A 19,032-nucleotide genomic window follows, 5' to 3' on the forward strand; every position below is an offset into this window, starting at 1 on the left:
GGGTTCTGTTTACTGCCAAATATAACTTAGACTCCTTCGAGAGAGGCATGAAAAAGTGTTTATATAAGCCAACATAGCGGGGTGTGCAGGTTCATCTCAAGGTTCCAAACCTAGATGGACTTACCATCAGGTAGCTATTTATTCTTCATTCTTTATAGTAAAGGCTGCCACTAATATGAATTAGCATTTTGATAATGTCAAAGTTATGGAGTTAATGTACCATGCCAATGTACAAAACAGGAATATACTAATTAATTTGGTCAGTTCCACCAAACCCTACCAACGTTATGGGATAATGCATTGAAACTTCACAAGAAAATAATAAAAAAATATTTATTTATTTCTTATAATAGGCTCAATAAATAATAATATAAAAAATCTACTTAAAAGATAAAAATGGATGGAATACCGAATACGGCAAAACATAGTCTTGGTTAACTGGTGATGGAAAACACCAATAACAAATTCATTGAAAATACCTCACCTATATAATAATAAATAGGCTCACCTTGGAATTCGATATTATGAGTATTATATTTACAAAAGGGCAATAGATCTATATCTTTGATTACCCTGTTTTTGTTTACAATCGTGAGTCATCGATAATTACATATTATGGGCATTATACAGTTTAAGTACATTACGCTCGCGTGTCTTCAGTATATCGCATTAGACCTAATTATTTCATTATAATTATATTCATATTTATACCAGGTGATTCGACCACCAATAACACCGCGTGTAATCATCAAATCATTCATATCAATTTACACTCTTTGGAATCAAATTCCAACAGCAGTATTTCTGAACTTATACGACAACATAACCTTCAAGAAAAGAGCAAATTCCTTTTTAAAAGGCCGGCAGCATACCTGCAATGCCGTTGGTGTTGTGGGTGATCATGGGCGGCGGTAGTCACTTACCATTAGGTGAGCCGCATGCTCGTTTGCTCCCTGTGTTGTAAAAAAAAAAATAACAACCAATACACTTTATATCTTCTTGCTATATGGTCCTGGCATGAAATGGACCACCCCTTCCTTTCCCATGCAGCAGCGTTTCTCTTAAAACCTCACCAAAAACCTAACTGTGATTGTCAACCTACCTGCCAAGCATAGCAACTACTGGTAACACCTCCCAATAGAGGGAGGCCTAAGTTCAGTAGTGAAAAAATAGTATCTGATATAAACATTATATATCTTTTACTGATGACTTCCTTATTTATCTTTACTAAGTGTGTGGTTTAATAAAACCGTACAGTTAAAATATCTAAACCTAAAGTACATAACGTACATTATTACAGATCATTGCAATTAATACTTATAAATAATATAAATGCAAAAGTGAGTATGTCGGACCATTCATTACACAATACATTGGTAGATAACTTAGTTACTACAGACATAATAAGTATATTGCTAAAACAGCCAAATAGATCGGGATTACTTGACAGTTTTCCTAGTTGCTAGTTTAAGTTCACTAGTTGATTTTTAAATCAATTAGTTTTTTTTTTCAAGTATCTTCTTCTTCTTCTCAATCCAATGAAAATTTAAATGCTTCAATAAAATGGTAAAATCCTAAATTTTAAATATAGAACATATTTGTTAAGCAAAAAGCTTGAATATAATTTTAAAAGTGTTCAAACTGAAGTTTACCAAAGAGTGGCAACGTTGGAATTATTTGTCAATTTAATAAAAAAATATAACGAGTGGAGTCACAGTCATGGCTAATAAATAAATAAAAGTTTAGAACTCCCAAGATTCGAGCCATTTCAAACCGGCCATTGTCGAGTTGGGCTCGTGAGCTAGCGGCCCGTTCATTCCGTACGCGAGAGGTGAGAACAGGTAGAAACTGTATACAGTGGTGGATATCACCACTCCCACCACGCAGTGGTACATGGTACGGCCGAGTTCTGGGCTAAGATAACTCTTGACGCTGCTCAGTAGGTATTCTGTTAAGATACCTGTAACGAAAGATATCTTTGTTTTAATTTTTTTTTTATTACACTGTTGTTATAAGTAGTAAGATAAAAATATTTAATAATATAATAAATATGAAAGTGTATTTATTTGTTACCTTATACCGCCTTAACGTCTTAACCGATCACTCACAATAACTTAAATTCACTTTCATATTTATAATATTAGTAAGGATTACTAGTTGAGTGATAAGAGACAACAATTTCGGTTACCACTTCCCATCAGGTGGGCCGTCAGCTTGTTTGCCATTCTAAGTTGTATAAAAAAAACATGTCGATTCTGAAGCGCCCATTTTATAAACTAATCAAAATTATTATAAATTTAGTTTGTGATGGTCCATAAAACAGTAATTTTGGGAAACTATCAAATTAAAATATTAGATTAAGAGATAAGTTTTAAAAAATGCGTCAAAGAATCAAGGCCACTTATAGATAAAAAAAGAAATAACCACATGAGATATACGTATACAGTAACTGACCAGTGATCATGGAGCTGAAGACGAGGGCCGGGAAGTAGTGGTGGAAGTACAGCACGCGACCCATCGCCCAGAACGGTACGTAGTGGAGTGCCCAGCCCACAAAGCACCAGCCCGCTGCATTCAGCAACATTCGCTCCTTGCCATCTGCATACAACATCAATTTTCCATGAGCGTTACAGTACATTCAATTATGTATGATGTTGTACATATCTATAGATGGTGGTTATCACTCTCCATCAGGCGGGCCATCAGCTTGTTTGAATTTCTATGCATCATAAATATTTGAGACTGTGTTACACAAAAAAAAAACAGACTTCTGTTGTGGCAAAACCAGTTATTTTGATTTAAAAACTACAAACTAAACATTTGAATCAATTTTGATCAAATTTCTATTAGTATGTCCTTTCACATACAAAAAACCAAATCGGTATGTGACTGATGGAGTTATGAGGTAACAAACATAAAAAAATACACCTTTTGAAGTCGGCTGAAGCGTTATTTTTTACAACATATCGCTTATAACTAACTATCCTTGGCTTCGTTTAAAGGACAAGTCAAATCACATTTTCTTTCACTGTAGTTACTCTTTTCCATTCCTTTGTAATTTTTGGACTAGATTTGTCATATTTTCCTGTGTGTGCTATGTATGTATTTATATGTGTATGTTTATGTATTTTGTATGTATGTTATATATATATATATATATATATATATATATATATATATATATATATATATATATATATATATATATATACACCTCCAGCAAGATGTACCTGTATAGCGCTGATTTTCAGGCGACCCCTAAACTTCTTTAACTTTAGCAGTTATATATATATATATATATATATATATATATATATATATATATATATATATATATATATATATATACAGCTGAGGCAGTTCCTATTACCAGCAAAATGAATTGTATTTTTTCTTTTTTTTGTTGATTTTCTTATAATATTATTAGTAGTAATAAAGATTATCTATCTATCTATCTATCAAACACTTTCACATTTATAATATTAGTAGGTTTTTAAATACCTTGTGTCAGAGTGCCGAATGCCTCTGCCCTCTTCTCCCTCACCGAGTTGACGACATATATTATGAAAAATATGACAAGGAACAGTAGATTGCCCCACCACACTACAGGGTTGCCAAGTAGGTAGATTCTATGAGCACTGCCGGAGAAGAACTGGCCCTGAAAAAAAAAACTATTTTTAATTAAAACTATTAAAGTTTTTATTTACAAAAAAAACCTGATTTTATATTTTGATAAAATTTTTATAGGACTATGATGAAAGTGTATTTTAATTATTATTTCTGATTGCCTGATTTGACTTTATTTAAAAAGAGAATGTGTTCTTGGTTGAATATAAATAGTTTTTATCATATAAAGGATTTCTTAAATAAAAAAAAAATGTTAATTAACAATTATTATCTTAAAATAATATTTTTTTTTTATATTACTGGGACGGCAAACTATCATACCTGATGGTAAGTACATAACATAACTATGTATGGTATCACACAGTGAGCTAAACACGAATGTTCTTTTACCAATTTAACACTTGATTGTATCGTGTTTAAACTAATAAAGATTATTATTATTGCTCTTCTGATAAAAAATATCATTATAATCAGTTTAAAAACTGATGGAGATTTTTTTTATGAGTAAACCAGTGAATGATGATAGGTGAGAATGAAAGCAAATCAGTTGGCCTATTGAGACGAATCCCACAAGGATTTTAAGGGGAACAACATGATTGTTATGATGAGTATATTGCTAGCAATAAGGCAGTTAGATTCTATTAATAGAATCAGTACAAACTAGAAGTAATGTTAGGCTAATATCCTTTTCTGACACATGTGACCAGATGGGTTTTTTTTTTGTAAATATTAATGAATTTTACGCAATGTTATATGTAAATGAATAACGTTAATGAATTTAATATTAATATAACAGAATAATATAGGAATGCATACCCTATAATTGATGGGCCACTGCCACGGTTGGGAGGTGACTTCTCCCTCCTTGGGCTTCAGACCGGCGTTTCCTTGAAACATAACTGCGTGCGACTCCAGGAACCGTTCCACGAAGCCCGATGCGTATGCTTCAAAACTCACTTTCGGCACTAAAAGATACAACTTGGTTGAGATTGGAAGCAAAACTATTTTAATTGTCATAACTATTATACAGGTACCCACATTAATTGACTTAATCAAATTACCCATTATTTTTATACATAACATATCTCACCCCTATAATCTTGAAGTACAATTAATATCTATAATAGTTACAAATACAGAAATCAGCACATAAGACTAAGATACTCTTTATATTAATCACAACACATGAACGCTACACAGATTCCCTAGGTATACCAATTATATCTGGCCAGGAATCAGGGTCTGGTATTTCAATCTCAGGCGAAGCCTCAGGTACAATATCATCTGGTTGATCCCAGGATGGTCTACGTTGGCGCATAGTATGCTCTTTGCTACCACGTGATAAAATCTGATCTACATGGCGCCTATGTATCTCCCCATCCTCTGTTCTCACCCTATATGTGGTTGGACCTTCAACCTCCACAATGGTAGCCCTGAGCCATTTCCGTCCTGGCTCATAAACCCGAATTAACACTGCTTGATTTATATTAAACGTTCTGTTTCGAGACTGTTGGGCTACAGCTTCAAGTTGCTTCTGGGCATCATCTGGTACACAATTAGGGTGTAAATTGGAAACAGCAGTTCTATATCGACGGCCATTTAGAATTTCCGCTGGTGTTTTATTAGTGCTATTCGGTACTGTGCGTAAATGATACAATACTTTCGATAGCTTTTCAGGCCAAGATATGTTACAATTGGCATATGAAAATTTCTTAAGTTTATTTTTAAATGTTTGTATAGCACGTTCAATATGCCCATTAGTCGCAGGATGATACGGGGGTGAATACTTGTGCTTTATACCATTCTTTTTCAGAAAAGAGTTAAACTCTTCAGAACTAAAAGCCCTGCCATTATCAGATACCAATATATCAGGCAATCCTTGTGCAGCGAAAATCTTCCTTAATACATTAATAATTGTCTCACTGCTCATTGATGGAATAATCTCGGCTTCAAACCACTTGCTATAACTATCCACCAGTACAAAAAATGTTTTACCTTGGAAGGGTCCTGCAAAATCTACATGCACCCGACCCCAAGGTTTCTCCGACGGTATCCAAGCCTGTGGATCTTTTGGTGGATTATTTCTCACTTGTTGACAATGCACACAGTCTGCCACAATTCTCTCAATGTGTAGATCCATATCACGCCACCAAACATATCCTCTAGCATAAGCCTTAGTCTGAACAACGCCAGCATGGGGAGCATGTAATAATTCCAAAACTTTACTCTGCAGTGCTTTGGGTATAATAACTCTGTTGCTCCATAGTAAACATCCTTTACTATGAGAAAGAGCCTCTCTGCGAGACCAAAATGGTTCCACTTCCATATTTGGACTAGAACGGGGCCAGCCATGTAGTATATGAAACATAACTTTCTGTAGAATTGGATCTTTCTTAGTTTCTACTGCAATCCGTGTTACATCAAGGTCCCACCCCTCTGGCTGCTCATCAAGTAAAAGTACTTCTCTTAGACGTTCCTCTTCCCCTGCAGACGTATTAGGCACTGTCCATCGACTAAGGGCGTCTGCATTTCCAATAAGTTTCCCTGGCCTATATTTAATATTATAATTATAACAACCAAGCTTCAGCGACCACCGTAACATTCTTGGTGATATTTGGTCAGGTATAGGTTTTAAAGGGTTAAACAGACCAACAAGCGGCTTATGGTCCGTAATAATATCAAATTTACGTCCTGCCAAATATTCATGAAATTTTGTGATACCAAATATAATTGCCAGGGCTTCCTTGTCAATTTGTCCATAACGCCGCTCATGTGGCTGAAGAGTTCGTGAAGCCATCATAATCGGTCGTTCTGATCCATCATCCATCACATGGACAATCATAGCTCCTAGACCATAATCAGAGGAGTCACAAATTAATAGCAGTGTTCTGTTTAATTCATATCCAACTAATGTCAAATCTGATGATAAAAGATTCTTAGCTTTGTTGAAGGCCACTTGTTCGGCTTCACCCCATATCCAGGGTCGTTTTGCATCTAATAACCTATACAATGGTTCAAGAATCGTCGCTTTGTCAGGCAAGAATTTTTCATAAAAATTATAAAGACCCAAAAATGCCCGTAACGCCACCTTACTCTGAGGTGCTGGTTTCTCTTTAATCTCCTTGACCTTTACTGGAGATGGATGTAGTCCTTCACCATCAATCATATGTCCCAGAAAGGTAATGCTGTTTGATGCAAATACACATTTCTTTACATTAAGACGAAATCCCATTGAATTCAATTTGCTTAAAACTTTGCATAACCTTTCATTATGTTCTTCAATGTTTCTCCCACATACAGCAATGTCATCGAGCAAGCATGCTACTCCTTCCATGTCTACAAGGGCTGCTGACATTAATCGCTGGAAAATTGCTGGTGCCGCACTCACACCAAAGGCCAAACGATTCATCCTCATGAGTCCCATAGGAGTGTTAAGCGTTAACAGTTCAGCTGTCTCCTTATCCACCTTCACCTGTGTATAAGCTTGCTTAAGATCCAATTTACTAAACACACGTCCTCCACTTAACTTTGCAAAAGCTTCAGCTGATGTGGGCAGTGGGTATGTATCTGTATTTATAGCAGCATTAACAGTGGCACGATAATCTCCGCAGATACGGAGTGTGCCATCATCTTTCTTAACAACTCTAATTGGTGTGGCCCATTTTGAATACTTAACTGGTGTCAAAACGCCATCATTAATCATCTGTTTCAAAGAAGCTTCCACTTGTTGTTTAAGTGGAAATGGTACTGGTCGAGCTTTAAAATACTTCGGTGCCATCTCAGGTCGTACATGTAATGAAACTTCTGGACCAATATATTCTCCTAAATCATTCTTAAATAAATCAGGAAATTTGTCTATGAAGGATGCTAACTCTTCATTAGACCAGCACAATCCAGAAACATGTATATCCAGAGGGTTGAACCAATTTCTTCCTAATAAACTTGGTCCCTTGCCTGTTATCACCAACAGCTCACATTGTGCCTCCTTGTTACCTAAACTAGCCCGTACATTAGCCAGTCCCAGCACTTTCAGTGGTTCACGTGTCCATGTCACTAATTTTATGTTGGTAGGATTCAGTGGGGGTGGTGTTACCCATAATTTGTAATAAGTTTCCTCTGAAATAATTGTTCTCGAAGCTCCAGAATCAATTTCCATGGAAAGGCTCACACCATCTATTATCACATCAGCTCTAATTGCTGGAAGGTACTTTTCTGTACAATTATACACCCCCAACATCTCTTCGGGCAAGGACTTACAGCTTCCCTCCCCACATTCTGTAGTCTGATGCACTTTCGCCAATCTCCTCTCACAAGCAGATGCAATATGCCCATAACGTTTACAAAAGTAACATCTTGCTTTCACAAACGGGCAGCGCTCACCAGTTTTATGTAGTCTTGCACAATGTCGACAGTCATTTGACTTTATCCTACCAATTTCCATAGGTTCCGTAACATGGAACGGAGTTTGCTTCTGCAGGATGTTATCAGGGTATAAATCCAAACATGTAGCTTGATAATTGAGACACATTTGTAAAGCACTTTCATAAGTTAGCTTTTCTGTTTTCAATAATTCTCTTTTCAAGCGTATATCACAAACCCCTAACACCAGTCTGTCTCTCAACTGACGTTGCAAGTCCGAAAAGTTGCACTTAACAGCCAATAAACTTATAGTTGCTACAAAGTCCTGCACGCTTTCATTTTGTAATTGATGACGTTTATGAAATTTTTCCGTTTGTAAAATTTCATTAATTTCCGGTTCATAAAATTTGTCTAAAACATGTAGTATATGGGAAAATTCCACTTCAGTTGGTCGATTTGGTACTAATAGAGATACAATTAAGCCATAAGTGTCTTTTCCACACTGAGATAAAAACAATGAACGCGCTTTATCGATGTTCTGTTCACCATAACCCGCGGCATCGAGCGCACATAATAACTGCTCTTTATAATCCCTCCATTTATCTGTTTTTGGATTAAAATGTCCCGGAAGCACTATATTCGTAAGATTTGACGTCATTTTCGCATAATTACATTTATTTTCATCAGTCGCCATTAAAAGATACAACTTGGTTGAGATTGGAAGCAAAACTATTTTAATTGTCATAACTATTATACAGGTACCCACATTAATTGACTTAATCAAATTACCCATTATTTTTATACATAACAGGCACTATAATAAAAATTTTAATTAACATTAAATTCATTTAACTTTTATTTTGTTTTTTTATTTAACTTGCTTTTTTTATGTTTTAATTTTTATCACAAACTATTGTTGAAATTTAAACATAAAGTTATGTTTCTTTCTTTGTTGCAACCGAATTGCATTATTACAGTCGTATTTATTAATGGATCATGCTATATTCTTTAAGATTGTATTTGTAAACTTCTGTTATATGTGCCAAATAAATAATAAAATAAAAGAAAAAAGCAACATAAAAAAATTAATTAAAACTATTGATAAACGAATAATTCATTATAAAATATTAATTATAAAATATAATTAAATAAAAATGTAATTATAATAATAATAAAATAATAATATAATGTGAACAAAGTCAGTTGATACGAATAATAGAGATACTAACAATCATCAAATACATTATCCTCGACATTCCAAAGTGCATTCTTGTCCCTCAAGTTCGGATTGCAGGCCACTTCTTGCTGTTCGTAGCCCCATTTGGGCAACTGTTTTCCAGTGGTTGTCAAGACACAAGCCTGAAAAAAAAATTTACATAATACAGAGGACAAACGAGCATGCGACTTGCCTGATGATAATAACTACCGCTTACGAACACAACACCGAAAGAATAACTGCGGTTGACAACCCATTTGCCAAGAGTGGTAACTACTAGCAAAACCCTCTTAAGAGAGAGACCTATGTTCAACAGCAGACAGTTAACGGCTAATATGATGATGATGATGATGATGATGATGAAGAGAAAAAAAACAGAACAACACTTTTATTTAGGACTTTGGGACACTTTAGTTGTTTATCGTAGTGCCGTCGATACTGTCGACTAACCTGTAAATAGTGTATTAGCATCAACCGGCTTCTTACTGTTTGCACTTCTTCGCCATCCTTGCCGCCGGATACTACAATCTTCCATACATCATTCGCGTCTCCAATGCCGTCCTGGAAGTTTTACAAGGTGTCACAAATGGTGCAACAGAGCTTCGGGGAGAGGGGGTAGGTATTGTTAGTAATTAGGCCTAGCAACTCCATTCTTAACAATATACATTGTCAGGTAGACCTCCAAAAAGTCCCCCTTGAAAACCAAAGTCGCTAATTTTTTAATTCGTCATGATGGGCTAAATAATTTGACTTTATCCTTACCTATTATAAGAGTATAATGTTTGCGGGGCAGGGGGGAGGGGGATGAGCATTACACTTTTATCCCATAAAAAATCATGGCTTGTTCCAACAATTCAAAATTTGCGACAACGAAGTAAATGGACAGAGTAAAATAAAGTTATTTGTATTTGTGTAACGAACGAAACTACCGTCGTGGATTGGGCCACTGAGCTCCTTAATGGTCCCGACATAACACGGGCTACCCCTTCCTTTCCCTTGGGTGTTGTAAAAAGTGACAAAGGAAATTTAATAATCGAGAGATGGGCAGCAGCGTCCATCTTTTTTTTTACATAACTTACAATGGCAAACAAGCTGACAGCCCACGTGATGGAAAGTGGTAACCGTCGCCTATAGACATGAGTAGTACCATGGATATAACAGAGTATACTGTTTCGCCCATGATACCCCCCATGCGTTGCCATTCCTGAGGACTCAGGTGTTATTCCTCTGTACCCTGTAAATTCACGCCATATCCCACACTTCAAACCGAAACACAGCCATGCAAACACAATTGCTTCACGGTAGAAACACGAATGGGACAGAAGTACCCAAGCAATCGACTTTTGTACAAAGTCTCCCACTGGTAAAACATCCATCTTAAAACATCAAAGCCTAACCGCGGTTACCAACCTGCCTGACATGTGTGGCAACTAGTGACAAAATCCCCCCAACAGGGGGAGACCTATGTTTAGCAGTGGACAACGGCTGATATGGTATAGTAATTAATGAATATTTATTAATTAGACAATTTCACCACACTATACAGTCGTCGACTTGTCTAAGCACACACTGACCTCCCCATAACCGGTGACCTGCATGTACTTGGCGGTGATGGGAGCGCGCTCCCGGTGCGAATGCAAGTTGCGGCCGGTGGTGGCGTGCGTGAGCCGCACCAGTTCCCCGCTGCGGACCACCACCACGCCCTCCACTGATTCGCGATCGAACGGTTTGATTATCCACCGGTTGTTCTCGTCTTTGTGGGTGTATGTTGTTATCTGTGTGATATGAAACGAAACAAACAAAATGATAAATATGCGAACAATTACAAATTGAGAATATATAATTGATAATAATAATTCTTTTGGAAATAATTACTATAATTGATTCTCAATTAGTGATGATTTCACGAAACATACAAAGAGAATAATAATAAAAGCCACTTGAAAATATATATATTTTTTTACAGAAACACACAAACTTGACAGTAATCTATGGTCACATACCATCCTTGAATGATTATCAATATTAGACGATTTGGATTGACTTTTAAAATAGTCAGGTTCATGAAGGTCTCCATGTCGAAACGTAGTTGGTACTACATTTAAAATTGGATTTCAAAACCGGTCGCGCGTATAAATAATACAAACACTTTATATTTAATAATATAGAAGGTATAAAAAATCATTAAAAAATGTTAACTGAATATTTTTATTCATACATAATATATATGTGTGTGTGTTTCACGGTAATCACGGGTTCTAGCAGCTGCAGTCCGTAGTGCCAAATAAGACACTGCAACGTAATGCATCGTACGCCCCCTAAAAAGACTTCCAGATGAAATCGAAATAATGATCGGAAACGACAAATATAGTATCTTCATAAAATTCCCATTATACAAATATATAGATATCGTGTGAAAATAGACATAAATTTAAAAAATAAGAAAAGCCACCTGCTGCTGTCTCGCTCCCACTCCAGCCGGGTATAAGTGGTGATGGGAATGGAGGTAGCCGCCACCGGTGCGGTGATTCTTGAGGGTGATCTGTGCCCCATACGCTACCAGCTTCGGTGCGCTGGCATTGTGCAAGCTGTTCCCTTCTAGACGGGCTTGGAAGCCTGAAGAGTAGAATCCGTCACCGTTGCCGCTGTGACAAATGGAGGAGGGGATTATTACTTGTTGTATCAGTCGTTAACTGTCCATTGCTGAACATAGCCTCCTCCATTAAGAAGGTTTTGCCAGTAGTTGCCACGCTTGGCAGGCGGGTAGGCAACCGTAGTTTGGCTTTTGGTGATCTTTTAAGAGTAACACTGCTGTCCTTCCCTTCATGATAAGCTCAATTAGTCGCATCTTACGACACCCATGGGAAAGGAAGGTGTGACCTATTCTATGCTGGAACCTACACAGATTATAAGTATCAGGACCTGATAGCCTCATTCCGGGGGGAAGGGATTGTTAGCAATGAAGTTTTACAACCCCATTGCTATGCATTGCATGGTTCCCCTGAAAACCATCGTGAACAATTCACGTTGAATTCGTCACGATGGGCTAACTTACTTGTTTCATCCTCATCTATCATCCGTCACTGGTGCCCTGCCAGTGTATACCGATAGCGCGGGTGGCGTCACTATTTCATTATCACCTATAAAAAAAAAATTGTCTCATTCCGATAAGAGGGAATTTGTAAGATGTCCAAATGGTTGCGGAGATTTTTGGTTGCAGTTCCCGTAAATGATAGAATTGTGGGTATTATGGGATTTATTAAAAAAATTCAGCTGAGAAAAATGGAAGAGAAACTCGACTATTGTTAATTTTTGACGCCTTATCAGCTTAACTAATTACTATGAAATTTGGTATATACACAAACAAACACATTTTTTTTTATTTCGATAAATCAACATAATTCTTGTCACACGGACAAAGTGGCCAGAAAAAAGCTAGTAAATATTAGTATTCTGTAGACGAAAAAAAAATGAAAATCGCATCCTGTATGGTGCAGTAGTTTTTGGGTATTGCCAGAACAAACATACTGACAGACAGACTAAATTTTTAAAATATATTGTGCTAGCATTTATTAGTCTTATTAAGACCCTACATATCAATTTCTCCCATATACAGACATCGTCTTGTTACAATTTTATTATTATATTATATTAGAAACATTCTATAATTACCTTTTACTGAGAACAGTCAAATGAATCCAGAAAAAGAAAACATACAGCAAGGCAGGAATAAATATTAATGTTACACTTCTGCCTATCAAATGTTTTATTGTCAAACTCTGAAAAAAAAAAAACTTAAGATTTATTAAGAAAACCCTTCAGAAAAGAATTCAGCGATTATGTAAAAGACAGACAAATTATGTGTAGTTATATTGTTTAAGTATCTTTTTTATTAAATGTGCAAACTTTAATTAAATATTAGAGTATTTTTTATTAAAAATAAAACACATTATATACAAAAATTACAGAGTAAATTAAATCTTCGCTTATTAAAAATAATTTAAAAATAAAAACTAACAACAGGCTTCTGCAAGTCACCAAGCACATTCCACAGATCGGCCACAGTCCTTAATCCGACAAATAGCACCACGAAAAGACCAACAAACTTGACCGATATCGTGCACGCGAGCGATGCCCCAAGAAATATCTGCCAAGCGAGCATGCGAGTGGAGAACGGGCCATATCCCTCGTCAGTGAGAGACCGCACCTGAGGATAAGAAAAGTGGGAAATTCCTTAAGAAAGTTCACTAATTTTGCTTACCGAAGTTGCGATGTCACAATTATCTACCATATTAAAAAAAAATCACAATTTATGATGACCGTTGATGACAATTTGGCCGGCAGCACACCTGCAATGCCGCTGGTGTTGTGGGTGATCATGGGCGGCGGTAGTCACTTACCATCAGGTGAGCCGCATGCTCGTTTGCCCCCTGTGTTGTAAAAAAAGACTATTTTTTGTTTTAATATTGGTTTTTATTCTTGTTTATGGTTGACTGGTAGATAACGCCATATGGTGTTTAGTTCGTCAATTACACTTTCAACGTATATTAAAGTTTAAGAAATAAATAATTTAAAATGTACTCTGATAGCAAAGTAAAACGTTGAACATTGCATATATCATCATCATCATTTGATGATAGGTCACTATGATCACTGGGCATAGGTCTCCCCCATAGACTGCCAACTGCCACAATGCATATAAATCTACCATTAAAAATGTTACACTTATTTAATATTTTTCAACACATTTGAATCCAACGTAGCAGAGGGCGAACAGTCGAATCGATGTCAATTGCCCTAACTAGGTAAAAATTATGGATATTTTGTTCTAAAAAGTTTTGAATAAAAGACAATTTCATGATATCAGTGGCGGACTACGTAGGTACGTCAGAAGCCAGGGGAGCAAAGCTGAATGAGGCCTCCAGTTTAAGAAGTTGATGTAATGTTACAAGCATATTATACAAATCACTTTTGTATGATTTAGTTTAAAATTTTGCAAGTGAAATTTAAATTATACATAAACAAACATACATAATAGAATATGAATGAGCAAAATGCAGGTGTTTAGCAGAGACCCTCCAGGACCAGAGTCCGCCCCTCTCCTTCCGTTGTCTGCCACTGTTACCCACTATCAATTAGACAATTATGTAAAAATAGCTTTATTTCTTTCTTCTTGATGGCGACTGAACAACTGAACCACTTGTCACAAAATTTGAAATATAACATTAGGTACAAATAAACTGATTTATTCAATTGAGTGATCACTTACCTTGAAAGCTCCATAAATGGAGCAACTCATGAAAAATAGCAGTATTGGATCCAGTAAGATATATCTGTTGAGAGTTAGAAAGCCCACATCTAAAAAAAAATATAAAACAAAATTCAGTAAATTTGAACCTATTAATAACTTACTGTATCCTACGGTATTATTCTCCTGAATTGATATATATCCCATGTGCTAAGTAAGAATATAACACAGGGAGACTTTGTACAAAAGTCATTAACTTGGGTACCTCTTTCCCATTTGTATTTCTACCGTAAAGCAGTTGTGTTTGCATGGCTGTTTCGGTTTGAAGGATGAGATATGGCAGCAAATTTACAGGGTACAGAGGTATAACATCTTACTTCCCAGGAACGGCAACGCATGGGGGGTATCATGGGCGAAACAGTACTCTGTTATGGCCATAATTCTGCTCATATCTATAGGTGCCGGTAACCACTTTCCATCGAGGGCTGTCAGCTTGTTTGCTAATAGTCAGAGGCATTTGTCGAATCTTATCTTTGCGATGAATGTAACACTTGATATGCCCATATTTGCCCAAGCATACCTTAAGTTAAAGCGAAACAAACAAACAGGATTATTTTGGTTTATTATCGGTGCTTTCGATTATCGAAGAGTTAGTCTGAAATGTCAATAGACACCCAATTTTTTTCATGTCGGCTAAACCCGATCATGTGGCCTTTGCTTCTATTAGAGGGTGTAGTGAATGATTATAACTATATTCTTATTACTTACCACATAGCAACAAAATGGTTCCTATAAATGTAGAATCTAGGGATTTGGTCATTTCCCAAATAGTCAGAAATGTCAGAGGTATAATCAGAGCTCCCAATGTGGTGCAAAACTGAAATAAAATTTAATGCATTCATAATCAAAATACAGATAGTGAATTATATTTTTAATTATTTTATATAAATAACAAAATAATGGGGTCGAGTCTGAGGTATCATTTCTTGAAACATAATTCTAAAATTAATATTTCAATTTGAGACCACAGTGAAATTTTTATTTTAAGAACCAATATAAACTGAGTTTTTAATATTAGTGGTTTAAAATATAGTAAATTCGCGAAACTGCTGCATAAAATTATTAAATTAAAAGGTAAATATATAAAGGAAATTACACCTTAGAATCGACTCCAGTATCTGGACCTTAAAATGTCACTTTATGCGAATGATTAATTTTTTACAATCAGTATTGCGTATTAAATTTGTTTGATATGAAATTAATATATTAAATTGAGTTTGTTTGTTACCTTTTGACATTTTAATGGGTAGACCAATATTTAAAGAATTCAGCATACAATTTAAAATGGAGAAGGAAATAGGCTATACTTTATCCCAATTGATCAATATGCCTCAATCACATGAATATTTCTAACAAAATACCCTAACAAGTCGAGCTCCCCGTGGCCCCCTCTGGAAATCATCGTGCTGAATTCCAGATGTATTCATCATGATGGGCTAACTGACCTGCCTTTTCATTCTCATGTATCATCCCTTACAGGTGCCCCGCCAGCGTATACCGTTAGCGCAGGCGGGATTACCATTCCATTATCATCCATAAAAAAAATCACATGATCAAAGTTGTGGGTAAAAATTAGTTATTAAATTTAAAAAGTCAAACCATACAATTCGCATTCCCTGATATCTAGCACTGTCATACTTGTCTCCTGGCTTCTCAAAAGGGAATGTCCCGTCATAACCAGTCAGTTTTCCAGATAGTGCTATGAGCATCTGTAAAACATATGATATTATTAAAACAAAACCCAATATCAGTTATCAATAAATGTTCAAGTGAATTTATTCATAACCTCTGGGTGCTTTCATGGTTTAAGGCCAAATACACATTACTGCGCTGTCTAGTAAAATATTATTGTATTATTATTTATGTATAAAATAATGTGTCTATTGATTATACCGAAAGCGGCACTAGTGTGGATATAGTCTAATCGTTATTTAGACAATGTGGTTACATAATGACATAAACAGGTAAAAGATGTGTTTTAAGACAGAGTAAAAGGTTGATGAAATTATGGAAATTATAGAATTAGCAAGAGAAAATTAGATGGATGTGAGGGGAAAGGGATTGTTAGTAATGGAGACTAAGAATTCCAACAAGGTCGACCTCCTCACGGTTCCCCTTGGAAACTATCATGATTAATTCATCAGGATGAACTAACTGGCCTCTTTTCATCCTCATCGGTCACCATTCACTGGTGCCCCACCAGCATATCCCATAAGCGCAGGTGGGGTTACCATTTAATTTTCATCTAATAAAAAAAAAATTAGATGGATGTTGCTATAAATTGAGATAAATGAAATATGATGATGGAGGTTTTATCGATGGAGGATCATACACTCAAATACAAAAAATAGTTAAAAAAAATATTAATATTGTAAAAAAGTTTTAACTTGTAAAGTAAAAGTAAAGTAGAAAATAAATCTATAATCCTATATCCTATTCATATAGGCAAACAAATGAGTAAACAACTTTTGACTTTGATTGACAAACACCAACTTCAATAAAGTTATATTATTACTATTTTAAAATATATACAAAACATCAGGAGTAGCTTACATTCAGTAGTGAACAATATATATTATTAATAATTTTGTATAGCTGTGGTGTCATTATTTTTTATTTCTGTATTTACCTTGCCAAGAGGAGGGTGAACATCAAAGAAAAATGTTCTATTGATATACCAGCTGGCCATTTTACCAAAATGTGTCTCATCCCAACTGAAAAAGTATAAGAATAATACATATAAATAAATATTTACAAGTTTACCTACCTAATTTTTACATATATTGGGGGGATGAGATTGTTAGTTTCCATTGCTATCAATATACCCTATCAGAACCACACAGCTTCTATATTACTAATGTTAAATATTAGGAGAAAAGGGATTGCTAGTATTAGGGATCTAACAGCCTCATTGCTAACAATATACCCTCCACATGGTTCCCCCTGGAAATTATCATGATTAACTTGTTGTTGAAATTGTCACGATAGGCTAACTGACCTGCCTTTTCATCCTCATCTATCAGCTCTCACTGGTACCCCACTAGTGTATACTGATAGCGCAAGCAGGACTACCATTCCATTTTCACCCATTAAAAAAATCATTCACATATAAATAAATAATTGTAGCATAATTCTGCACTATCTAATGTTTAGTGTCAAAGTAACCATAAAAATCCTAAAAGTTTTACCATAAAGCTGTATGGTAACATCGTACTATTTGTGAAAAATCTGTCCATTATCTGTTTTTTGTTTTTATATGTATAAAAACCTATTAAAGAAAACAAAATCTAGTTAAATCTATATAATTTAAACCTTAATTACAAATGATAAGGTAGTTTCATATAGCTATTTATGAAAGATTGACAGAAATGCTTACTGGATCTTATTGATGATTTATATGTAAATGTAAAGATAATACCTATATCTTTAATAAAGAGATAAGTATGTAGGTATATCCCAGTTAAAGACAACAAGCATCAATAAGCTTGTTGTAATTAATTAACAACTAAACATGTTTCTATCAACTTGTGAAATAGAATAGTTTTTGTTTCAACAGACTAACTAAACAGATAGCGTTAGGAGGCAGAACAATGTTTATCAAGTCAACTAGTTAATAGACTATAATAAATAATAAATCTACTTACCACACATGATCTGGTTCTAAAACCTTATAAAATCGAGTTAGGAATGTTGCTCCACATACCACAGCAAAAACCATCCACCAGCTAAAACAAAAAATTTTTTCACATCTACATTCACAAACTTTAATTAACATAGTTAATTATACATATTATTAATGATAATATAAATTTAATTTAATAATAGAAGTGTGGACAATATTTTTAATTTGTTCAAAAAAATTTTTGTAACTTTATCAATACTGTTTATTATTATTTAGAATTATTCTACAAATAATAATTCTAAATAATAATAAACTACTTTTATTAAATACATATATTTTAATTAAGAATTAAATATAAATGCCAAATCTTAATTAAACTATTTATGTTTAAAATACGATAAAAAATAATAATGTACATATAATACAACAAAAAAACTTATGTATGAGTGAAAACTAGTTTCCGAAAGTTTTACAAACTTTTTCGAAAGTGAAACATACACTTTATTTGATGACGTCGATATAGAGCGAGGTTTTTTTGCAACCATGATAGATTTGTAGTTCTGTGTATAATAATTAATAGTAAATTAGTTTTTAAATATATTTAAATATTTAGAAAGGCGAAACTGTGAATTATGTATAAATAAATAAATGAAGACAAAGGTAATAAAATGTTGGTTTGATTTTGACAGGTTTGACTTTTAAACTTTTTAAAATTTATCAATACAGAGCAGCATGGCAATATGATATTAATATATCAAATAATCTGTTTCATCAAATCAAAAAATCTGATTTGTTAAATTAATGTTTTTTTTTTTCATTAGATTATGAAGATTGGCTATGTAAAAAAGAAGAAATATTATAATAACATATATGTCAGAGCGTCATAAAAGCAGGACATTA

General features: G+C 34.8%; 1 protein-coding gene across 1 annotated transcript; it reads right to left on the reverse strand.

The window, feature by feature from the left end:
- Positions 1–315: 315 nt before the first annotated feature.
- Positions 316–18,822, reverse strand: LOC113519880 (protein O-mannosyl-transferase 2). The gene is made up of 16 exons (XM_052900521.1): positions 18,631–18,822; positions 18,155–18,235; positions 17,140–17,224; positions 16,115–16,219; positions 15,219–15,327; positions 14,472–14,560; positions 13,221–13,409; positions 12,875–12,981; positions 11,655–11,847; positions 10,777–10,977; positions 9,653–9,763; positions 9,216–9,345; positions 4,444–4,592; positions 3,502–3,658; positions 2,455–2,598; positions 316–1,960 (listed from the first exon to the last, which is right to left on the reverse strand). Exons 1-16 carry the CDS (start codon positions 18,675–18,677, stop codon positions 1,743–1,745), a joined length of 2,115 nt encoding a protein of 704 aa, XP_052756481.1. The 5' UTR covers positions 18,678–18,822; the 3' UTR covers positions 316–1,742.
- Positions 18,823–19,032: the final 210 nt, after the last annotated feature.

This window comes from Galleria mellonella, unplaced genomic scaffold (genome assembly GCF_026898425.1).
Source record: "Galleria mellonella isolate WM207_F2 unplaced genomic scaffold, CSIRO_AGI_GalMel_v1 utg65, whole genome shotgun sequence".
Classification (NCBI taxonomy): domain Eukaryota; kingdom Metazoa; phylum Arthropoda; class Insecta; order Lepidoptera; family Pyralidae; genus Galleria; species Galleria mellonella.

Bases quoted from the DNA above. Each gene is read 5' to 3' on its own strand.
- LOC113519880 (XM_052900521.1), bottom strand. From the start codon at position 18,677: ATGGTTGCAAAAAAACCTCGCTCTATATCGACGTCATCAAATAAAGT. The intron at 14,561-15,218 runs GTAAGTAATAAG...ATTTTTTTTTAG, and splicing joins AACCATTTTGTTGCTATGTG to ATGTGGGCTTTCTAACTCTC. The intron at 13,410-14,471 runs GTAAGTGATCAC...TCTTATCCTCAG, and splicing joins CCATTTATGGAGCTTTCAAG to GTGCGGTCTCTCACTGACGA.